This window comes from Terrapene carolina, unplaced genomic scaffold, assembly GCF_002925995.2.
Source record: "Terrapene carolina triunguis isolate 2854851 unplaced genomic scaffold, T_m_triunguis-2.0 Scaffold112, whole genome shotgun sequence".
NCBI classification, from domain to species: Eukaryota; Metazoa; Chordata; order Testudines; family Emydidae; genus Terrapene; species Terrapene triunguis.
Genome location: NW_020664463.1, coordinates 22042478 through 22067591, shown reverse-complemented (window position 1 = coordinate 22067591; position 25114 = coordinate 22042478). Strand labels below are relative to the sequence as shown.

The window sequence follows — 25114 nt, the reverse complement described above, 5'->3', positions numbered from 1 at the left end:
CTAGTATGTTACCCTTTAGAGCCCTGATCCAGCAAAGAGCATTACAAAAGCCCAGGATTCCGCCCCCATGGAGCTACTTGCAGGATCTTGAAAAAGATAAGTAGTTAATCTCCCCCTCCTTACTTTTGTTTCCACCCTTTGTAGTCTCCTCTTTCTGGAGAGTATTCAATCACTCCCGATTGTTTTTTACACCAGACAAAGTAGGCATTTTCCTGCTAGGGAAGGGCAGTTTTTTTTTTTAGCTAAAGGCACCACAGATTGAGGCATTGGCCCCATTCTTGGACTGTTTTGTAAGCTTTTAGTTCCCCTGTTCATATCTCATTTTTGATACCAATGCCACTAGCTTGGTGTTGTATTCCAGCTGCTGGGCTTCAGTGCATGGGGTGGAAGTGGTCATGTGGAGCTGGGCATGTGTCTTTGGAGCGTCTGCTGTGCTTTTGTCATAGAGAAAATAAATTAGCGTAGTCCTCACAGTGTTTCCCTTCAAACAGTATGATAACCATTAATGAGAGATGTCCAGTCAAAGTCTAATCCCCAGTAACCAATAGCTGCAGGGCAATAAGGAAGGGAGGAAAGGTCAAGAGAGCACTGAGCACCTGTAGCGTGAGCAGTGAGTGTGTGAGACAGCTCAGCTATGGGATGGTGAAGAAATAGGGATGATGTGATGATTTGTGTCAGCCCATCCAGGCTGAAAATATCCCACCTGAGTTAGCCCCTGGATAAAAAACACGAATATTGTACCTAGTGCAGGGAATGTACCTGGGACTGGTGTGATTTAAAGGGACGCCCTCAACTTGAAATCTAGTCTGTTTAAAAAACGGAGTTAAAGAAGTTTGAGGTCCCATGCCTGCCTCTGAATCCCTCTGCCAATGTTTGTACATTTACAATATCATTTTCCTAATTTTTTAAAAAGCTTTTTTTCCCCCCTCTCTCTCCCTTGTTGCTGTGTGAAGGACTCACACAAACAACAGGAGCAACTGACTATACAGAGGAAACAATGAAAATGGTCAGATCACATCCACCAAGTAAGCTAACTGGAAAAACAAAGACAAATAATAGTTTGTCTCTAATATCCCTCAGTCACAGATATTACATGTAGCCATAGGTAAAAGAAATTCAGAGAAAAATGTAAACTTGACGGTGTCCCTTTAAGAACCTAGTTTTGCTTGGCAGGGGGCCCCTCTGGCCCTACAAATTAACCCATTGAAGATCTATAACCTGCTGACCTTCCCTGGGAAAGGGAGCTGGGAGATCAGAGAGACAAACTATAGGGCCTGCAGGAGATACTTTCTCATAATATGTGTGGGAAATTTAACCTGTGTGTGGCCTTTTTCTTTCACTTTCAATTGGTGCTACAGTTTGACCTCTATGAAAGAGGCACCTGGTTTGGGATTGTAGATAGAGAGGTCCTTGTGTCTTGTGATGTTTTCTTTTTTCTTTCTGTGAAAAGCCTAATAATCCAGCACCCTAGAAAATGGGGAGACTTTGTTAACACAGGCCAGCGGGCCCAATTCTGATCTCTGTTACACTGGTGTAAATCGGGAGTAGCTCCACTGAAGTCAGTGGAGTGACACTGAGGTGTCACTAATGGGAATCTGGTCATTGACTTCAGTGAGAACAGAGTTAGGTCAATGTTGAGTGCTTTTGAGTATCAGTCTGAGGTGAGCCCAGAATCGGGGCCAGAATGTTCTGTATCTGCTTGTACACGCCCCGTTACAAATTAATTAATCTGATAATCTTTCATGAATACTGGCTCTGTAGTACAATCCAACTGCTTCTGAGTAACAAGCTGTAAACATTCAATGGCTTCAAAGTGCATACCCCAAAAATGGGGTACGGGGACATTTCCTGGGTTTACGCAAACATTCCTGCCAACGCCAGGTGCTGGAGATAGACTCTGTTATGTGACTCATCTGTTTCCCAGTCATTCCTTAGGCCTCAGTTCAGCAAAGTACTTAACATCTTTCTTTAAGTGTATGCTTAATTCCAACTGCAGTCAGTGGGACTCAAGCACGTGCCTAAGTGCTTTACTGAATCAAGACCTTATTTTAGGTAATTGGAGTGGCATGAAGTACAAATTTGTTTCTTTCTCTGGGCCACTGAAGGCAATGACTCGGTGTTAGGTGCTAACTGCACTGCTAACGTTGGGCAGGAGGGCATGCAGATTGTTACCCAAAACAGGCAGTCAGATACCATGGTGATGGCCACATATAGAAATCTAGATAAAGAGAGCACTACAGATCTAGGGCTCTGATGGTATGTCTACACAGTAATTAAACACCTGAAGCTAGTCCAGATCACCTAACTCGGGCTTAGGCTGCTGGGCTGTAAAATTGGTGAGTAGACATTTGGGCTTTGGCTTTGGGACCCTGTGAAGGGGAAGGGTCCCAGAGTCTCGGCTCCAGCTTGAGCCCAAATGTTTACACAGCAATTTTTAGCCTGAGTCATCTGAGCTGGGCTGTGCCACGGATCTTTTATTCCAGTGTAGACGTACCCTGAGTTTGTGTATTCAGAACTGCAATCAGTGCTTACAGCTACTCTCTTGTGAGACTCAACCCAGGTTCAACTGCTGCAGTTGCTGGGTGCTGGCTTTGTCCTGAAGTTGAATATTTTAGGCACTCGGGGCAGGATTTTCTAAAGCAATAAGTATTTGGACTAACTCTGTTCCCATCGGAGCTTTCCTGAAGTTTTTACCATTGGCTGAATGGGAGTTGAGTTAGACCAATGTTGAGTGCGTCTGAAAACTCCAGCCTTGAAGGGCTAGAGAAGAGGCTAAGAGGCAGCATGGATGTAGTGCAGTGGTTCTCAGTCAGGGGGCCGGGGGCCCCTGAGGGGCTGCGAGCAGGTTTCAGGGGGTCCACCAAGCATGGCTGGTGTTAGACTCGCTAGGGCCCAGGGCAGAAAGCCAAAGCCCCACTGTGCAGGACTGCAGCCCAGGGCCCCGTGCCCCACCACCTGGGGCTGAAGCCTGAGCAACTTAGCTTCGTGGGAGCCCCTTGTGGTGTGGGGCCCCGAGCAATTGCCCTGCTGGCTATCCCGTAACCCCGGCCTTGGTTTTTGTATTCAGAAAAACAGGTGTTGTGGCACAGCTGGGCCGGGGAGTTTTTATAGCATGTTGGAGGGGGGGCCTCAGAAAGAAAAGGTAGCCACTAGACTGAGCGTTCTCAACAACCCAGGATTGGGGAATTAGGAGATCTTGATCCCAATTTTCAAAAGTAACAGAGATTTTGGGCTCCTCAGTTTTTGGGTACCCAATGAGACACTTTGCAGGGGCCTGATGTTCGGAAAGTGCTGAGCACCTGTCCTGTGAAAATTAGGCCCCTGTCAGATGTCTCAGGTTGGGTGTCCAAAATCAGTAGATATTTTTGAAAAGTTGGTCCTTAGTTCTTATCTAGGCTCCGCCACCAATTGTGAGTGGGCGAGCCACTTTGCTCTTTTGTGCCTCAGTCTCTACATATGTAAAATGGAGACAGTGATATTTTCACCTCCTGTATTAACTTTGGCTGGGATCTTCAAGAGTTTTGACTTTCAGTGGATTTGGGTGTCAAACTCCTGTAGCCTTCTTTGTAATTCCCAGCCATCAGTGATCACGTGAGGAATAATCATTGGCAAAGCACTGCAAATGACTTATTGTTTTATTACAGTAGTTTTGCTCTAGAGAGACCTAAGCATTTTAAATAGTGACTCTACAAGCTGGTCTAAGCTTGAATGAACCATTGTGTTTTAACAAACGCATGTAAACTAACACGGTTGATAATTCCAGTGTGGACGAGGACACAATTATTTTAGCTGACTCTGGTTAGTTCTCTCACTTGTTTTACATCAGTATAGAGCCTTCCACTTCAGTATCACCAATCCCAATCTCCTCTGGTGTAAATGAGAGCAGAATCAAGCCCTGTGTCCGTGCGTGCTCTTTTGAGTTCTGTGTTCTGTTCTCTCATCATCACGAATGGCACTTACTGCGTGTGTGGCCTTTGGCACGATCCAGTCTTATCTCATTGCATCCTGTTTGACTACGTAATCAGGGGCTGCACTGATGGAAATTCTCATCCCTCCTTGTTTTGATTTATATCACTGTGCTGGACACTGCATCCTCTCTCTGGTTCAGACCAGGCTAAGCTACTGCAGTCATTTAAGACTCTTGTTTTGCTTTACTCAGGAAGTCAGGTGCCATGTGCGCAGCAGCTGCTGCAGGGAGATTCAATGTACCAAGCAAACTGAGCGCGTGCTAGGGCTCGTATTAAGCACTCAGTGAGAACCCAGGCTTGCGTGTGATACGATCTCAGAGTAGCAGTGCTACAAAAGATCTTTCCTTCACAAAACAGACTTGTCCGGTAGTAAGACGACACAGCAGTCGCACTGTGCGGTCTGGAGGAGCAGTGACTCTATCAGTTTGTCTGACATACATAACAGAAATCTCAGTTCTCCTTTCCTCCCTGCCTATCCTTGTGCTGCTGCTCACCTGTCCCCACTACCAGCAGAGTTCATACTTCACCTGGTACTTACATTTGAAGCTTTTTGCAAATCCAGATATTCCCGAATATCATTCAAATGACTAGGCTTCTGAATCTCTCTCAAATTTCAGCAGCAGCATAATTACCCTTCCCTATGTTGAAGCCTATCTTGGGTCAACATTTGTGCTAATTTCCTTCCCATCAAGAATACAGGGATCAAGAACTCTCTCTGCAACTGCACCTATTGAGTGCTGATAGCACAGTACAATGCTGTACAAGACACAGATAGCTGTCAAGACTGCCCCTGCTTCAAAGAGTTTATAATCCATAGAAGCCAGACACAGAGTAGATTGGATGCACTGGGAATGACTAGGATGTAAAAATACATATTGTTGAATTCCTGTGAACATCAGGGAAGAATGGAGTCTTCAAGAGGAATTTGAATGAGGAGACGATGGAGGCTGCATGGATTAGAATGGAGGGAGTTGGCTGGAAGAAAGCCCAGATGGGAGGGAAATGGATTAACGGGGCATCAGGCCTGGTGTCATTGGGGGAGCAGAATGGTCAGGGAAGAGACTAGGTTAGATATGAAGACCAGGGCAAATTTCTGAAAGGACTTGGAAATGAGGAAAAGTCTAAAAACTTGGGTTTTGCTCCAGCTCCCACTAAAGTTAATAGAAAAACTTCCAGGGTGAAATTGAAGTCGATGGCAACACCCCCATTGATTTCAGACAGTCCCTGCTCCAAAGAGCTTATTGACTCATATTGATGTTTGCTGCCCTTCTCTTTTCCCCCTGCAAACTTTAGCTAACCCCATGTATTCTTGTATGTCTGCCTCCTTCTCCATTTCCAGTCGTTTTTATTTTAATTTGTGGGCATCCCTTCCTGAAGACACATTTATTTATTGCATGCATTCTTCTTTTTCAGAGGAACTGAGAATTTCTGGGCCTCCTTCCACTCTGGTGAGTTTCAATGCTATTTCCCATTGCACCTTACTAGCTAGATTTCTTAATTCCCCAACATATGCCTTCCTCACATCAAAAGCTCTTGTACTGCTGCATTGTGTGAACACATCCCTTGCTGTGCCGAATTCAAGTAACTGGTGGTTACTGGTTCCAAGTTTCCTATTATTCTCAGTCAGTGCCTCTCTCTGAGTAAGAAGCAGCTGTAGAGTGCCTTCTTCTCTGGCTGGAATCTTTATGGGTTGTTAGATGGCATCTATGCTATCTTAGGAAGTTTTTTGCAGGTGTCTGGATGGTATTTGTTACTCAACAGACATCTAGATATAATAGTTAAAATCCTCTACAAGAACAGGAGTACTTGTGGCACTTTAGAGACTAACAAATGTATTTGAGCATAAGCTTTTGTGGGCTACAGCCCACTTCATCGGATGCATAGAATGGAACACACAGAAAGAAGATATTTTTACAATCAGGGAACATGAAAAGGTGGAAGTAGCCATACCAACTGTAACAGGCCAATCAATTGAGATGAGCTATCATCAGCAGGAGAAAAAAACCCTTTGAAGTGATAATTGAGATGACCCATAGAAGGTTGCTACAAGAACAGTGTTTCATGACTCAGCATACCCTGAGAGTTAGCCCAAGGATTTTTCATTATTTGTATTACAGCGATGCCTAGGGGTCCCAACCAAGATTAGGGTACCACTGTACAGACACATAGCAAGTGATAGTCCCTGCCCTGAAGTGTTTACAGTCCAAATACATAAGACAGACAGAGGGTGAGATGGGAAACAGAGGCACAGAGACTTGCTGACGGCACACAGTACCTCGGGGCAGAACCACGACTAGAATCTTTGTCACCTGACTTCCAGCCCAGTGCCCTATTCACTAGAGCACACTGCCTCTCGTTCCCGCGCTGGTGTCCAGGAGGCATGTAGCAGGGGATCTGTGCCTAACATACTGTGCCTGATACTGACTCACTAGCAGGGAGAGCACTTACACAAAGCGGCTCTAAGAAAGCTGAACAACTGTAGACAGCTGGCGGCGATACTTCACAACCCCAGGAAAGCATGGTTTTGTGTTGAGTGGAGCAGCTGTCACAAACACTGCGGAGGAAGCTGCTACCAACAGTAATAACTTGGAGGATAGATATTAGGAAGCAGATGTGTCAGATTATGGAGTCTGTGTTAAGGATGTCCTCCCTGTCAATGAGGCCTCTGCTGAAGGGCCCTTGGCAGCTGTCTGTCCCTGCAGGAACTCTGCATCTCAATGAGATGCCATGTGTGAGAGGGAAGAGAGCAAGCACTGAAATTACCAGTGCTGGGGAGAACAGTTGAACTGAAGCTGTTGGAGCTGTAAGGGTTATGCCCTGTTGTTCTTGTGTTCGTTTTCCACTGCCCACAGAGCTAGTACATTAAAACAAAGCAGTAGGGACAGGCCATGACAAAGAGAAACACAGGTACCAAGAATGAAGGGAAAAAATAGGAACTGAGCAGAAGGAAGTGTAGTCATGGTGGTGTGAGGGGCCAGCCAGTTTGATCTCTGCAAACGTGGGTGTGGCCCCCCAAAACACAAGTAGCCACCTCTCTACACAAAATAAGGAGGGGAAGGGCTTCAGAAACAAGGATCAACTTGTGATGGGGGAGAGAGAATGAAAAAACAGGGAAAAGGAGTAACAGTCACTAGCTCAAAATGAGGGCACCCAAAGGGGACATCGAGAAGAGAATCCCGGACAACACCCACTGCTCTGAATCAGTGGACAGTGCCCAAAGGAACCCTGCCTGGATATGTGAGTTCAGAGTGAAAGGAAATAGGTAGAGATGGGTAGAAAATGGAATTTACATTGTGTGGGAAATTCTGACATTTCAAAATTTGGTTTTGTTCCAAATCGGCAAGTCCATGTTTCAAAAATTTTCTGCAAAACGGAAAGTCTAAAAAATATTTGATTTGGAAACATTGAAATATTTTGTTTTAGATAACATCTAAATATCATATTTAGATGTTATCTAAAATTGTTTCATTTTGGTAATGTCAAAGCATGATCGTATGAAGTATTTTGTATATATTACATTTCATATGACATATAGTATATGTTAAATATATGTAACATTTCTAATATAATATATAAATAAAACAATAATATAATATGAAAATCAAAATGTATTGAAATGATGAAGTTGAAATGGAACATTTCTACCTTATCTACATGAAACATTTTGACACAATCTACAGGAAACAAGAAAGTCAAAACAATTCATTTACACTTTTTCTTGTCAAAACTTGCAGTTACATCAACACATTCCTGAAAAATGTTTCGATTGCAACAAAACCGCATTTCCTTGTTCTGTCGAAATTTTTTTGACCAGCTCTAGAGGGAGGCTGGGCTATCACGAAGCCTCCCCTTCCCCCAACCCTCTAATCCAGCTTTCACCTCTGGGTTGTTTTGGCCAAGTGTAAAGGGCCAGATGGACAGTCCTGTAAATTGAAGTCTCAGGCAAAAGAGAGCAGGTACAATGCAGGTAGCAGCAGTTCCGGCTTCTGTATCACTATAGCTCAGCCCTGATCCCTACTGAGAGATGATCAAACGTTCTGGCCAAACTCAGACCCACTTGACTGAGTTCTCCTTTCGTGCTAGTGTACATCAGGAGTAGCTTTGGGGAGTGCATCAGTCAAAGGAGAATCCGGCCCAGAGGGTGGGAAAGCTGGAGTCAAATGCTCTTGGGCATCTGATCTGCTTAGAGTGTGAAAAAGGGTGGCAGAGAGGGGAAAAAATCAAGAGGAAGAATTAAAGTGAGAGAACTTCTAATGAGAAGTCAGTAAATGTGGTGTCTGTATACGGTACGTCTGTCTAGTTTGGAGAGATCAGCTATCCCTGTGATAAACCAGAGGTTCCCCTCTAGCTGGAGGGGGGCTGGAACAGTTTGTATCGTGGGGGTGCAGAAAACCAAACTGAAAACCCTGTATATGATGGAATCTACTTCAAGCCAGGGGGTGCAGCAGCACCCCTAGTTCCAGCACCTGTGTTTGGCTGGACAAACATTTAAAAACGAAGGTTGAATATGACTTGGGGGTGGGCCAAGGGGTTCAAATGACAGTTTGCTAACAAACCTGCAAACCCAAGAAATAATGGGTAGGCTTCACAGCGCTTGGACTCTGCAGACTTTGCCTGATCCTAATGCAGACACGTGTCCCCCAGCACAGCGCTGTGGCTATGCTAGTGTAGTGCCCGTAGTGTAGACCCATTCCTGCAGTGAGTACCGGCCTCGGCTGGGTTAGAATGAAAAGTGACCTAGAGATGCAAGATGAGGGCAGCTTCAAGATTGCCAGTGTCTGAACATGTCTCCTCTCTTCCTACGTAGTCCAGCGTATCTCCACTGATTTGTGCCAGTCTGAGAGAGACTCGGGACCACTGCCTCTTTGCTCCCAAGGGCCCCTTCATGCTCCCCACACACCTCCAGAGCCTGTAAGGGCTTGCCGAAGCAAACAGTCAGTGCTCAGCAAGTGAGAGTGTAAATCTACCTCGCACTAGGGTGCTGCCCACTGTCTGTGTGGCCCCTGCAGCCACGCACTAAAAGTTCCCTAGTGAGCTCTGAGCTACTCCCACGTCAAAGAGGGGCAGATCACAGTGCACTAGGAACTTTTCTTGTGCGGTAGCAGCATCCACATGAACAGCTGGTGCTCGACAGGCTGGGGTTCTCAGGAAAAAAAATTTGGTGGCCTCAGAGTGTGGCCACCAACTCTTGCTGGTGGCTGCTCTCACACTTTTTCCTAAAATACTTAATTAGCTTTAGGAAAACCAAATAAATACGCACAGATACATGTCCAAATCAATGTAATTTATTTATTGCTAGCTAGTAAGTCTGTTGGGAAAAGTGACATTAACAAACATACAAGTATCACTTTTCCCAGCAGACTTACTCAGTCCTGGCAAATCTGGGGACAAATTAAGCCCTGGCTGGAGAATCGGGGGAGGCAGTGGGGGCCAGGGGAGATGGGGGTGGGAGGCAGCAGGAGGCTGGAGCCTGAAGCCCCACGACCAGAGCCTGAAGCCCCGTGCCAGAGGATGGGGCCCAGGGACAGAGCCCGAATCTGTTTGGCTGGAGTCCAGGGCCTGCCACTGCACAGCCAGAGCCTGGAGCTGGAGCCCAAAGCCCCGTGGTCAGAGCCTGCTGCCCCACCACCCCTGGGAAGGCGGGGAACTCACCGGCTGCCAGCTTCTACAGCATTGTGCCCCAGCTGACTCCAGATGGGGGCAGGGACCAACCCCTGCTGGTGGCCCCAGCAACCAAACACCAAGGCAGTGCATCCAGGAGAAACAGGGAGGAAGGGGGTGCTACTTTACCTCCCCGCCCCCATCACAGCCCAGGAGCTGTGGCTGCAAGAAAAGCCCCTGGTGGCCGCATTTGAGAAATGCTGCGTGGGAGACACATTAATACCCCAGCTTGCCACACACATAGGGCACGTCTTCGCTGGCAATGTTAAAACGCTGCTGCTTGTGTAGTTGTGGCATAGCGCTGAGAGAGAGCTCTCCCAGTGCTCAGAAAAGCCCACCTCCACGAGAGGAATAGCTACCAGCACTGTGTTTTTTCACACCCCTGAGTGAGAAAGTTGCAGCGCTCTAAAGTGCCAGTGTAGACAAACTCTAACTGTTTGTTAGAGACTTAAGAGTGTCATTTGAAGTCAGTAGCACTTACGTGTATCCTGTGGCTGGAGAACAGGATCCCAGGAGTTGACTGACTCTCTGGCACCAGCCTGCATGTTTTCTCCACAGTCTCTTCCCCCGGGCCTCGAGCCCTATCGAGCCAGAGTTCATGGGCTCTGCTTCCCATCACCCTGAGGGTTGTTGCCACAGATTTGCCCCACAGTTCAGTTAAGTGATCTGCTCGTGACCACAAGTGCTGGAACAGGGCGGTCAGGAGGCCATGGCCCCTCCCATTTTTTACCAGCCATAAGTGCAAATGACGGTGGAGGGGGGCAGAGAGGAGCAAGCAGGGGGGCCTCGGGGAAGGGGTGGTGCGGGCGCCTATGGCCCCCCCCACTTTCAGAGTGTTTCCGCTGCTCCTGCCTGTGACTCGTGGGGCTTCGCTACACAGCAAAATATGTGTGTTTCAGTTGAATTCGCTCCATTTTCTTGCTACAGCATGGCCAGCTCAAACAGTCTTAAAGGTGTTAAACTGCATACATGGCCTTAAGGGGAGGTTGTAACTGAGTTCACACCCATGAAAAACACACATTTTGGTTCCTAAAGGCCCTACCTTCACTAGGCTATAGCCATGGCTTCATTAGGATACAAGATGTGTCTTAACGCGTTAGCTAACGCATGTTACAATCCAATGAGCATGAGGCAAGTTGTAGTTTTAAGGTGTTAATCAGTCAGGGTCACTCTTTAGGGCTGAACATGTGTTAAAACTACAGTTTACTTTGTGCCCCCTTGGATTTTAATATAAAAACTCACCTTTTACCCTAGCGTAGACAGAGTCATACTCAGGGCCCCAGGGAGCAAGAGTGTTTTTAAGCATGAGAAAAGAGGTGCTAAAACATATGGCTTTTTCCTTTTTCTATTCCTGAATCTCCCCTGAGGAGACCTGACTCAAAGGTCTGTCTCTCATTCACCAGTAGCAGAATCTCTTGGATGTCTGAATAACCTTCTGCAGAGCACCTGCCAGTGGAGTAGGCTGTTGGTGATTGACATCTGGCACTGGGGCAACTACTGTATTAGTCACTCATTTTATGCTCTCTTAAAGGCACGGTAACAGTCCCTGTTTGGTTCAGTTCTCACTACAGTTTGGGTGTCATGTTGTTAAGGACTGAGTTTCAATCACCCCGATGCCTTTATCTTCCTTTCCCATGTTTTCTGCGGGGATGGGAGCACACGGCAATGGGACCTAGCATATCCAGTTCCTTGGAGTTTGGTGAGAAACAATGCAATCCCCCTGAATAGAGTTCTAATTTAGATCGAATCCGTGTCCTCCACTCTGCAGCATGGTATCTTACAGTCTCCAGGCAACCAGCTGATTAGTCACTTTGTGTATATTATTATTATTATTTATTATTGTTTACTTGTTTATTATAACATTATACTTTTTTCCCCAAAAGCTTTTGTTTGGGCTTTGGTGAATATTTAAGATGTAAAATGGGTGTGGATGTCACAGAATCTTATGGAAACCAGTGTTGTCAGCTCTCATGATTTTATCGTGAATCCTGCAATATTTGGTGTTTTTTCTTAAAGCTCCAGTTCCTGGAATCATGTGAATTCATGAGAATCTCAGGTTTCTTCTTTTTTTAAGTAAGATTCTAGCCCTCATGGGGGTGGAGAAGAGCTTGAAAACATGAATTCAAAAGACTCCGAAACCAAAAAGTAAATAAAAAGACCTTAACATTTATTACTTTTAAGCCAATCTCGTGATTTTTTTTAAGCCAATCACATGACTTTGGGGGCATTACTCCTGATTTTTGAATGCTTGGGGTTGGAAAAACTGGGAAATCTCCTCCTTCCCAGCACAGGCCTCGCAAACAGAACAGCATCTCCAAGTCTGTTGGAATGTAGTGATTGCTCATTAGGAGCCCACACCTACTCTGGGGATGGAAGGAGAGCATTCTGCACTTTCTGTTTCATTTCTCTTGCCCCGTTAGCCCCGTCAGTTCTGCTTTTCTTTTTCATATCTTCCCTCTCTATGCCCCACATTTTTATCCTTCCTTTTTACTCTGCTTCTTCCCAATCTCCTTTTCCTTGGGGATCACATTCTTCTCATTCAGTCTGTATTTCTTCCTTTCTCTCTTTCTCCCTCCATTACTGATTAGTTTTTGTATTCTGGTGGCACCTACTTGCCCCAACTGTGACAAGAGCCCCATTGTGCTAGGCCCCTCTATAGACAAGTCACAGAGCAGAGACAGCCTCTGCCCCAGAATGTTTGCAGCCTGTGTCAGACAAGACACATCTTACATGTCTCTTTATAGATCTTGTCTGTGTTAGTCTCTCTTCCTGTTCTTTCGCATTTCCTTCCTCCTTACTTCTGGTTATCTTTCTCTCTCCTTGCTTCCTCGGCTCAATCTTTATGTCTCTATCCTGCTTTTTCTGGTTTTTCCCTCCGTCACGTTCCCCTCCTCCCGTTCTGCTTCCAGCTGTAGTCTCCTTACTCTATGTTTACTCCCTATTCACTGCCACTCTGTCTCTCTGCTCTGGGTAGGGTGACCAGATGTCCCGATTTTATAGGCACCGTCCTGATATTTGGAGCTTTTTTTATATGGGCTCCTATTACTCCCCCACCCCCTGTCCCAATTTTTCACTCTTGCTATCTAGTCACCCTAGCTCTGGGCCATCCCTCTCCTCACCTTGCCTGAGCCTTCTCCTCTTCCCTGCCTATGTGGGCTGAGGCTTGACGTGATTTTCCCCACTGCTTGGCTCAGGGGAGTGGTAAAGTGGGATTTTTCAGCTCTTTTGTCTTTCACAGGACAGACTAGCTAGCTAGAGTTTCCCAAACTATGGCGTGAGAACCACCAATCTGCCCTGGTGGCTCATAGAGTGAAACATTTGGAGAACTAAGCAGCAGGGGATCGAGGTACTACAAGGGGAGATGGGTCTATCTATAGGAGAGATTCATTCTGTGGACCAGCCAGCAAGGCTCCACAGACCATAAGATCTAGCTAGCAATCTGTCTTCTCTGTCACAGGGATTTATAAAGTATCTATTATTATTAATTATTTGTAGTGCCCCGAGCTGCACAAACACACAGTGAGAAACAAGTCCCTGCCCCAAAGCACCTTACAATCTAAATAGACAAGACAGGAAACTGAAGCACAGAGAGGTGAAGTGACTTGCCTAAGATCACCCAGCAGATCAGTGGCAGAGCCAAGAACAGACCCTCAGTCTTGTGATTCGCAGACCAGTGACTTATCTACTAGCCCATGCTGCCTCGCCGCCTCTCAGGCTGGGGCTGTTCCATTAGAGTGCCTGGCTTTGAGGCATTGCTTTTAAAAATTGCAGCTGATCCCAGGGAAGCAGAAATGTCAGTGTTAAAAATGACACCGATCGCCAACTGCAGGCCCGTGAAACTGTATCTAAGACAATTCCTTAGGCCAGAGTGATGACTAGATAATTCATCACAGCTTTATTTTGTGTCGTGTCTTTCACACAGACCGAATCCCTGCCTGCTTTGGAGAGTTAAATAATACAGTTACAGGGATAATGACAGCCAAGGGAGAGGGAAATTAAGAGGCAAAGGAGAGAAGATGTGTTTTCAGATGAGAATTGAAAATAGATGGAGAGTTAATGAACGAAAGCGATACAGGGAGGCTGTCCCAGGCAGAAGTACCTACAGAGGAGAAGGCTCTCCCTTGCAGCAGTAATGAGATTGTGTGATGGGATAGCGACTGCTAAGACCGAGGAAATCTCTTGTGGTGTTCTGCATGGTTTATCGCATTAACTGTAAATGGTCTCGACAAACTGATCTTGTGTAAGTCAGGGGCCTGCACTCAGCCAAGGACCCAGAATGGGATTGGCCCTGAACTGGTTTTTACTTTCCCTTCGCCTTCTTGGTCGGAGGCATCAGTAACTGAGACAGTGTGTTTGTCATTGAAGGTTCTGTGGCTGCTTCTCCAAGTGGCGCCTTGGAGTTTCTAGCTGGCACCATTACCTCCAACGAGTGGAGTTCTCCCACCTCCCCTGAGGGGAGCAACGACTCGGGGGGCAGCGAGGCCTTGGACAAGCCCATCGACAATGATGCCGAGGGCGTATGGAGTCCGGACATTGAGCAGAGCTTCCAGGAAGCGTTAGCCATCTACCCGCCATGCGGACGGCGGAAGATCATCCTGTCGGACGAAGGCAAGATGTACGGTAAGGAGAATGGAGGGAGCTTCCCACCAACTGAAGGAGTGAGATCTGTGCAAGCCCATCTGTTCTGCAATGTAGATGGTCTGAATGAGATCTTGAGATGGCCCAGAATAATGCAGCAGCTCAGATTCAATACATTTTTTTAAAGCAACCAGAATTACAAAAAGAAGTGCAGGAGGGTCAAAATTGGGTTTAAAAGAGGCCTTTTCAGGGAGACCAGTTAAGGGGCAAGCCAGAACCGGGCATGTTGCGTATACAGGTTTTGGATAAGTGTAATACAGTGGTTTAATGAATGTGAGCATGTCTGCCTTTGCTGGCATCCCCCTCAACCATCATTATGTTCTCCTAAACTTTAAGTGGGAGAGGCCTGTGATTTGGTGCTGAAGGTCCCAGGTTCAATCCTCACTGATGGCCATGGTGTCTGTGTGCAGAGTTGCTGACTTTGAGAGTTCCTGGGGGGAGGGAGTGCTCAGTCCCCCCTCAGGCCCTGCCTCATTCCGCCCCCGAGTGCACCCCACCCTCAGCATCCACTGCATGCTGCTGAACAGCTGATTGTGGCAGGTAGGAGGCGCTGGGGGGGAGGGGGAGGCGCTGGGGGGGGGAGGGAGGAGCTAGCTGCCGGTGGTTGCTGAGCACCCACTATTTTTTTTCTGTAGGTGCTCCAGCCCCGGAGCACCTATGTAATGTGTATGTGTCCAGGCCTCATTATATGGCCTTTGAATGGGAAATCTTTGAGCACAAGCTGGGTATGAATTCTGCTCTCTACGCTTCCCGGTGACAATATTTTGTCTACTTCCAGCCCTGGTATGAATATTTTTCACCTTTGGGCTGTTCTCAGCAGGCTAGTCCAGTGCCCTTTTTTCCCCTAAGGACAGTATGATAGAGACGGTAGCTGCCTACGGTCAGGAATAAAGAGAGGCATCAGCCTGCCGCAGAGGGGGAAAGTATCTGGCTGGGGCTGTGGAAAAGCAGATAAGGGTATGTTTTACAGGTAGAGTGGATCACCCAGGCTTGTGATACAGTAAAGGTGGTAACTAACTTGAGTTAACTGGCAATCAACTAATGCAAGGGGGGAAAGAGACAAAGCATAGGAGTTAAGAGGAAAAATCCTAGTGCTTCTGTGGCAAGACCAAATGAGATGCTGAGATGCTACAACCTGTGGTTAAAAGTCTCTAGAAAAACAATTTGTCATTCCACTAGTAAGAATCTCTTCTGAGGTCTCTTTCCCCTTCCCAACCAGTTTTTTTTCTGGATTGCACCCCCCCCACCATGGTAGTTTGGTTCTCTGTTCCCAAACTTCAAGCGCAGCAGTTGACAGGTCATTCTGTGGGCTGATTGGCTTCTGATGGGCCCATCTAGGTAGATCACACCTTCAGTTTGGCATGTATGAAGTTTTTCTAAGCCCTTCTCTACAAAGGAAGGTTTTACCACAAAAACAACATGGAGTTTTTACCAGTTACACTTGTATAGTGTTATACCTATAGCAATGGTGCTCAACCTGGGGTATCTGAGGGGTCCGCAGAAGACTTAGACTGAAAACTGACTGAACAGAATTCAGCTATACAGACAGACAATAGATTTCCAAAAGAGTCTGCAGCTCCATTCACATTTTTTTAGGGGTCCACAAATGAAAAAAGATTGAGAATCACTGACTTATAGGGTATCTCTTTACTGCAGAGTTCACCCGAGCTCTAACCTGGGTGTTGCTCCTAACCTCCCTCCCATAAGACCCTCTGAACTGAGTCTAGTGGTGCTCTAAACCCAGACAGCCTGGTCCAGCCGGGGCTATAGGCTGGAATTTGTAACCCTTCCTCTTCACAATGAGGATGCAGGCTAACCCACTTGAGTGCTGATAGTCCTCCAGTGCCTTCCCACGGTACCCTCCGTGCCCAGAAGGACAGACAAGTTCTCCCACAATTCACTGGGAAAGAATCACAGAGGATCACAAAGAACTTGGGGAATGTGTGTGCCCCCAGGAGTCCTAGCAAGTGCAACACACCTGGGCAAGTGCAGCACCAATGAGCACACAGTAATGAGACTTTTCAGTGTGGCTGCCCACACCTGGGTTAGGCTGACCCAGGTCCTCACACCCGGATACTGAACATCTGGATTAGCTCCACGGTGAAGACATAGTCATCAATTATACTGGTATTATTGCTTGTATTATTATTGGAATGAGGTGTAATAAAGGTATAACTATATTGGTTTAAAGTCACATCTTAGTTTACAACTAAAGGCTTCCTTGTGTAGGTAGACAAAGCCTTAATTTAAAATCCACCTCGCTCATCTTCCTTGGTTATGAAATGTAGATTATCAACACACTTAATACCATCTGTCACAACTTCCATTAACATAAAAAAATCCCAGTAAAAACAGGTAGTTTTTCTTTAGTTGGGTTTGTTTGGATTTAAACATTCTGTGCAGTATTTGCAACCAAAACATGGCAGTGATGTGATAGGCGTGAGACTCAGGAAGGGGAACTGACAGGCTGTAGAATTGACTAGGAACAAAACTAGAACAGAAGTGAAATTGACCAGAAACAAAAGGGACTTACCTAGGGGCCTGATCTAAAGCCCATTGAAGTCAATGGAAGGACTCCAATTAATTTCACTGGGCTTTAGAGCAGGTGAGCAAAGTGCAAAAAGTAAATAATGCACCCTCATAGTGAAAAGTGTAGACCAGACTTATGGGGCGAAGAAGTGTCATAAACTCATTACCCATGCTGGGATGGTACAATGTCCCTGCTTGTCCTCAGTGCATCTGTTTCCAATGTGAACGGCTAGTTCAAGGCACCCCTGGCAGGCCCCCAGCCACTGATTTATATCCTTCTTTGCTTACTAATCTCTGGGGTCCATGCCAAGGAAGAGGGGCCCAGTGTGTGAGCTATAGAAAGATCTGACCAGACAGAGATGTAAATATAGTCCTGAGATCATCTTCACAGTTTATAAGCCAGTGTGTGGAACAGGACAAACTGTGTGTGGAGCAGGCCCAGCCTGCAAGGGAAAGTTATGCAGCTGTCCCTGTGTTTGATGAGCACAGAATTCACTTCTCCTGAGGCAGAGGTGCTACATGCCCCTCTCCCCCGACTGAGAACTCTTCCTCCATCTCTCACCAGGAGGCGGCTCACACAGATGGACTGTTTCTGGCACGATAGCCCAGTTCAGAACGTGACCTACCTTTCGAATGAAACTGCTTTCACCCTTGTGGATAACCCATCATCAGTTCAGAACTGGTTATACTGGTTCAGTTTGTGCCTGTACATGTATTGATATAAACCAGGCATGGTGGACAACATGTGGTTTGCACTAGTTTAATTGGTTTAAAATAGTTAAACCAGCACAAGTGTGTGCAGACCAGGCCTCACGCTTCCCTCCATTACACATCACCTCTGAGTTTGGCCCACTGTGCATGATGCTCCCCCTGGCTGAGGTGCCCTTGTGGGTAGCTGGAGTCCCAGGGTGACCAGACAGCAAGTGTGAAAAATCGGGACAGGGGGTGGGGGGTAATAGGAGCCTATAAAATCGGGACATCTGGTCACCCTATGGAGTCCACTGAGGGGAAGTGGCTCCTACTCCAACTGAAAATGAACCAGACTCCTCTCTCCGGAGCGTGCCTCTGCCTCATGCACTGGTTTTGATGCTGGAGGTGTTCCACTGCTCTAGTAGCAGTCTGGCTGGCTCAGGCAGATACCACCATGCTCCTGGAGGAGAAGCCCAGCTTACTTTTCTGACAGCCTGGCAGTCTCCACTTACTTTGGACTCACTGCATGGAAAGCACTGCTAGGTTACCTCCCTGTTTGCTCACTGATATAGGACCCAGCCCTTCCCTAAAGGAAATCAAAGGCCAGTCTCCCATTCACTTCTCTGGGAGCAGGATCAGACCTGGATTTCTTATGTGATCAGTAAGGTAGCTTTTGATTGCAGCTAAGGTGCAACAGGAATTGTGTGGTAGGGATGCTTGTGATTGCTGCTGTAATATGAGTGAGGTTTAGACAACAAACGGCTTTGTTTTTCGCCTTTTCAGACAATATTGTGCCGTCGTTAGGGTAATGATATAAATGACAGTGTGCCTGCTTGGGAGCCAGGTCTGGTATTCTTTAACATCGTCCTTAATGATCTGGAAGGGGGTACACAGCACATCAGTGCCGCTTCCAGATGACCATGACTAGAGAGGAATTGTACATGCCGGGGAGGAGGGAGAAATAACAAACAGGGAGACAGAGAGATTCGAAATATAGCAAAAACCTAGCCAATGAGGTTCTGCTTGAAAGAATACAGCTAAGCTACCTGAGAGAAAGTCAATCCAAAATACAGATATTCAGTGAGAGGGAGACACAGAGGAAGCAGTGATGCAGAGAGACCTCCAGGGGAGAATGGCTAGCCAAGGCTTGAGTTTGCAGTGTTTGGGCTGAGTGGTGAAAGCTGGCACATCAAAGAACAGTCCATCTCTCTGAGGTTCGGCTGTGAGGCCCTGGGGGTGTTGTAGTCGTTTTGGGGGGACTATGTTACCACACAGGATTGGTGTGGTTTTCCCCAATCCAAAAAACCCAACGAGGAAAAAAACGAAAAACAAACACATCCGCATCAGTGTAACAAAATGAAACACAAAATACATCCTGGGTGATTCACTTTGTAAGCACACGTGTTCCCCAAGCAGGAAAAGGCACATGCTGTCCAAAGGGAAAGCTTCAGTCACATTCCCAGTCTACTACCGAGCTAAACCTCTCACTCTCCTTTCTGCCCTTGGTAGCTAACCCGTTGCAATTTCAACTAACCCAGCTGGAATGTGCCAAAAACACACACAGTAGTTGATGCTGAGCTAACTGGCCAGGCATTCACCTTTTTAGAAAATTGACAAAACCCTGAAAGCTGTTGTGTCTTGCTGCATTTGTTATTTTGATCCAAAGAATTCTGGCGCACACACAGATTTGGGATCAAAATTTGGATCTCCAATTTTCAGTGCTGGCAGAGAAAGAAGAAACTCAGGTTGATGTTCGATCAGCCACGTTTCAGTCTCTTCTTCCTGTTCTGAGTGGAACCTCTGGCCTGTGTGGTTGAGCGCAGTAACATTGGCTAATGAAAAGGTTCCATTGCGTCGCTGAATCAATTTTCAACTTTCCCTTTGTGTGATTCCAGTTCTTTGTTGTTAATTAGATCAGGCCAGAGTTCTGCTGAGACTGCAGCAGTAATGTCATTAGCCTGTAGTTTTTCAAGTTTCTCCCTGTTGCTTTGTAAGTTCATTGTCTCTCTGTAGAGTCCCTTGTTGTGTGAAAATGCATGTTATTTATTCATCAAAGTCCAATCCACCTAAGATATTCTTTTTTGCTTTCTTTTTGTTGTTTAAGCAAATGGCAAGACATCCATGTCGTACTTACTGTGCATTTTCAGCAACTTGGCACCATGCTCTGGGGTTTTCTATTCAGACATAGAACCAAGAGCATCATGTAGGGACATGCTTTGCCCAGTATGTGTGATTGTAGCCATTCTTAGCTCTTTCCTCATATTTAGCTAACCATCTTTCATTATTGTCATTGTTGATCCTTTCAGTTCTTCCTTTCTTTTCTGCCCTGTTTCTAAACTTGCTGCATTTAGTAGACCTGCAAGATGAAATCCATTTGCTGTGGTATATCTAGGGCAGTGGTTCTCAACCTATTTACCATTGTGGGACGCGTATTACTCCTGGGGGAATTCTGTACCAAAAAATTAAAAACTCTGCACACAATATTTTTAAATTCTGCATATTTTGTCTGTCAAAATAACACAATATAAACACACCAGTTTCAATTATTTTGGTAATTTATTTCAAAATACCTGTCAGCAAGTATGTCTGTAACAATATGAACAAAAAAAAACATTCAGGTAATTTTTTGACAAATAGATTCCTTACGAGGAAATACAGAACTTTGAGTAATTACATTCCTATATTGTAGTTTAAATTATTTCCCCCACCCCTCGGAAGGAGTGCAAAGGCTTGGGAGTGTCCAAGGTAGCGAAGGAGGTGAGGGAGGGGGAAGGAGCCTGCAAATGAACCTGGAGAGTTGTTCGGTGTGGGTGGGAGAAGTATGGAACAGGGATTTTTTTTAGGGGGTGAGGAAGGGGAGAGATTGTTAGGAAGTTGGGGAGCCTCCCCCATGAAAACCCTGGCTGACCCCAAGCCAATCCCGTTCAGTCAGGCACATCTGCCCCGTCCCTGTGTGTCCCTGCAACCCCCATCCGCATGTGGCCCTGCACCCCCACTCCCATTCAGCTCCTGGCTCAATGCTGTCACCCCACTAGCTCCTGAGCCCATGCCCCAGTCTGTCCCCCAAACTTGCTGTTCTGAACCCCAGTCTGTGGACACCCCCCAACAGCCCCGTGTGCCCCACTGTGTCTGTCCTAACTTGGCTGCTGTGATGAACACAGCCGGCTGCTGGCTGTTCTAATTCCAGAATGGTGTCTGGTGGGTGAAAGGCAGAACTGCAGCACTTAGGGGGCAGAATGTATTTTCTTGGGGGGAGAGGGAGGGAATTCTGCACCAGACATGAATTCTGCGTGTGCACAGTGGCACAGAATTCCCCCAGGAGTAGCATATGCAACTCTCTCTTTCTTGTGTGGGCTGCATCCACACAATATATATACTATCCATATAGCTACAAAAAAATAAGGTTTAATATTTGTTATATGACAGCAATACGATTCAAATCAATATAATACCTTTCATTTCAACTCTGGCAAATGTCTACTAAGAGCATTTTAAATTAGCAAAATAAGTCAAAACATTAACTCTTAAAATTAATGAATTTACTGTAAGGGTGGCATGGCATGGTGTATTGCCACCCACACTTGGTGACGTGCCAGGGCTGAGCACCCGGAAAGCACAGCTGTGCACCCTGCCTGCAAAGAGGGGGAGACCTGCCCGGTGAGGGGTGGCCTCCTAGCCAGGGACTGCCCCCCATACCCAACCCCCCCCCCCCGCGGTCCCCCCCCCCACCCCCCCCCCCCAACGGCCCCCACCCCCCCCCCCAGGAGTGCCCCCCAGCACTCAACCTCCCCGCCCCCCATCCAGGGACTGCCACCAGTCCCCCCCCCACCTAGAGTCTGTCCCATATGTGCCGGCTGCACCCCCTTCCCTGCAGCCCTAGCCCGGTGCACTTCCCTCCCTGCGGTCCTAGTCCCCTGAGCCCTCCTCCCCATGCCTGCTTGTCTCCTACCTCGGCTGCACGTAGCTCAGCCGTGCATCTTGCCCTACCCACCTGCTGCTGCGGTCCTTGTGCTGGGGAACCTGCTCCAGCTGGGGTCACTGGACCCACAATCCTGTGGGGTGGAGGAATGCTAAGCATCCTGGCCTCCTGCTGATGCTGCGGAGGGAGGCGGGGGTGGTGGTGGACGATGCTGGGCCTGATCCTGCACTATCCCATTTTTGCACAACCCCCCACCCCTGCATCCAGGGCAGGTGCCCCTCCCACTCCCACCCTAGTTACGGCCCTCAGGATGTCACATGAACTGCAGCTGAGTGCTGATTGGGCCGCAAGTGGCCCGCGGGTTGAGAACCACTGATCCAGGGAAAAGTGCATATATAATTTCTTTAAATTGACCCACATACCTTCCAGAAGTTTCTGGCTTCCAGCAAAACAAGCTTCCTTAATAGTTCACTGCTCCATCCACTCTCCTCACTTCCACATTCTACTCACAAGCCATCACCTTCTCTCCAATCACTGTTCTCCTCCCACCCCATGTGTTTGGATTGTTCTATCATTTTCGTATTGATTGATTAAAGCTATAACAAAAACCTTGATGCTCTCCTTGCTTCTCTTTCAAATTTTTAGAACAGTGATAGCCTTCATTCACAACTGGAGTCTAAAGTTTCATTTCGTTCCTTTTTCCCCCTCTTCTCTCTTCACTGCTTGTTTATTTAAGAAGTTTTACCAGGTTTACAAATCCTTTCCATGTAAATATCAGAAACAAAACTAATAATTACAAGAGTGAGCTTTTATTTAAAGAGACATTATACAGGACTATGGACATCAGATCTGTATTTAACAAGTTGTGACTATATTACAGAGTGAGCATCGTGACATCCATAACATGTCATTTCTAGTGATTTTATAAAATTGAGTGAAATCTCTGATTACACATTTAACAGACAAGGAATGTCTATCAAATGTTAATGTTCAAAAAAATTGGACAGGTGTGTGGTGGGTTTTTTTTATTTTTTATTGTGAATGTACTTTTGAGTATTGAATAAATGTTAACCAAATATCTAAGTAGTATCTCTTTGTCCTCTGTCTATTTTGATGGGTATGTAACAACCTCTCATAATTTCTGAACCATTCCTTTAGAATTGAAACCTAATATTTCTAGTGTCAGCTTGCTCTCAAATATACATTACATTCATCTAACAACTTCAGAGTGACAGAGAAGTTCAAAAACTGCGAAACAAAAGAAAAGAAAATGGATTAAATCCACTGAGTCGGGATTTTTTCTGGAGAAAAACTAAACAAACAAAAAGCCCAGTTTTTCACAAGCCTGTTACCAAAAAGATCTTGAAAACGTGGAATGAGTTTTGAGAAGACTAACAACTATACCAGACCTAACCTGATCAGGGGTCTGAAAGGACTGATTTAGGACAAAAGATAAAAGTAGCTAAATGTATATACTGTGGCTAAATGCTGACTGAGAGGTGTGAGGGAAGGGCGCATAATAAAAATCTAAAAATATTTTAAGGGTGTTAACATCTAGGAGAGAGCAGGATTGGTTTATGGGGGACATGTCGATATAACTAGGATTAATGGGAGAGAATGTAGAAATACAGGCCAAATATCAGGAAAAGGTTCCTGGCAATGTGATGAATTAGGTTGTGGAGCCTCCTCCCAAAGGGAGTAGTGAAAGCTCCATTACTTGGGACTTTTTAAACGACAGTGGACAAAACACTATGGAAATATCCTGTAGGAGATCGGTCCCAGAGAAATAGATTGAATAACTTAATGGACGTGCTGTGTGGGAATTAGAGAAAGATCTTAAACAGACTAGACCTTCCCTTTTTCACACAGAGTACAGAGGGGGGATTAGTGTGCATGCATACATTATTTTTTCATTGTTAATTGCAAACATTTGAGAAGTAGTTGGAATGCTTTTGACATACCTGTATTTCTGTGAAGCGGGTGGTGCCAAGTATTGTAGGGTGTGAGAGGGGTGGATTAGTTTGTTTGTGGATCTTCTCTTTGAAATGCCTGATTTTCACAGGTTTAGTTGTTGATATTTTAAACTACAGTATTCCAACAAGATACTTATTGTTTGTTATATCTTGTTTTGTCTCTTAATAAAGTTTTTTGGGGGGGGAATTTCCTTTTTATTTGCTCTAATTTTGCCATTAATTTCACGTTGTGATATCAACTTCTCATGTCGGGGCAGTGTAAAAAAGAGGAACTAATCAGTTTTAACTATATTGAGCATCTTCTGAAACACTGTCAGCTACGGAATTACATGAGATTAAAAAACTGCTTTTGCAGGTGATTAGAAATGAAGCTAAAATTCCAGTGCTACAACATAAAACTGCGTATTTGTGATCTTTGTTCTCAGAAGGTAGCGTTTTCAAGAGCATTCAGTGCTGGGTTAACTCTGTTCCCATTGACGTCAACAGTCAAACTCCTATGGAGTCCAGTAGGAGCAAAGTTAGGCTGATGCTGAGCAATTCTGGGATTCCCACCCTGAATGTATGAGTTATGTGTTCCTAGGTCTGTGCTCCCCAGTGTCTGTCTAGAAGAAATTTACACAGATACACACCAACATTAGGCAGATTCCCCCTCTGTTAGAGAGATAAAGCAAGTCCATTGCCTCTAACTATTAGCTCCTTGTCCTACCCATAGATAGAACTCACAGCACCGCTGCCCCTACCCTGTGGGGAATGTGCATACTGATCTATTATAACTCGGGGGGGGGGGGGCAAACAGCTGTGCATATCTCTCTATCAGTGTTATAGAGGGCGAACAATTTATGTGTTCATCTTGTATAAGCTTTATACAGGGTAAAACGGATTTATTTGGGTTTAGACCCCATTGGGAGTTGGGCATCTGAGTGTTAAAGACAGTACATTACTGAAACAAACATTACAGGTATGCAAGTTTCTTTTCTCTGAAGGTGCTAATCTCCATTCTTAGAAACTACAAAGCTCCAAGGCTATTTGTAATAGAGTTTGGCAGTAAATTCTCTTAAAGATTCTGTTTGCACTGGACATGCTGCAGCCTAGGGCTACAGGAACTGAGCAGGACTTTCCCTACAATTGTTCCTCCTCTGTACCCTGGACTTCTGTGGCTCTGGGCAGAGGAACTGTGGGCAGGGACACTGTGATCTCAGTGCTCCCTTTGCTAGAGCCCAGGCAATGAGGAGGAGGGCAGAGGAGATAGATAGAGACAAAGAGCCTGGGTGTGGAGGGATGGAGACCAGTACTGGCTGGGCAAGGATGTTGCGGGGACTTACAGTCAGTGGGGGTATGGGTACAGATTGAATGAGGAGCTGGGGTGAGGGTTGATTAAAATGGATGGTTCGGGTTTTTTAATGGATAGTTTTTATTTAAATCAGATGGCTTTGATTTAAATTAAGTACTGGTTTATTTTTAAAAATAAACCTAACTAAAATTAGAATTTAACAATCTAGATTAAGGCCTACATTTATAATCTATTAAAATCATTTAAATTAAATACAAAAAATAATGTTTGGCAGTATTTATTTGTTGCTAAGATTTAAAGAAAGTCAAGCCACAAAACTGATAAAATCACTGGCTAAGCGCCTGGAGCGGTAGCTACCGTGTTTCCCCGAAAATAAGACATCCCCCGAAAATAAGACCTACTTCCAGTTTTGCCTCCCGCTGTAATATAAGGCATCCCCCGAAAA

General features: G+C 45.8%; 1 protein-coding gene across 1 annotated transcript in view; it reads left to right on the top strand.

Annotated features, from left to right (window-relative positions):
• TEAD4 (TEA domain transcription factor 4) overlaps window positions 1-25114 on the top strand; it is an 84084-nt gene that overhangs the window by 14047 nt on the left and 44923 nt on the right. Inside the window, exons 4-5 of the mRNA XM_026652221.1 lie at window positions 5382-5416; window positions 13995-14249. Coding sequence (XP_026508006.1) covers window positions 5382-5416; window positions 13995-14249 — 290 coding nt within the window. The remainder of the gene's footprint in view (window positions 1-5381; window positions 5417-13994; window positions 14250-25114) is intronic.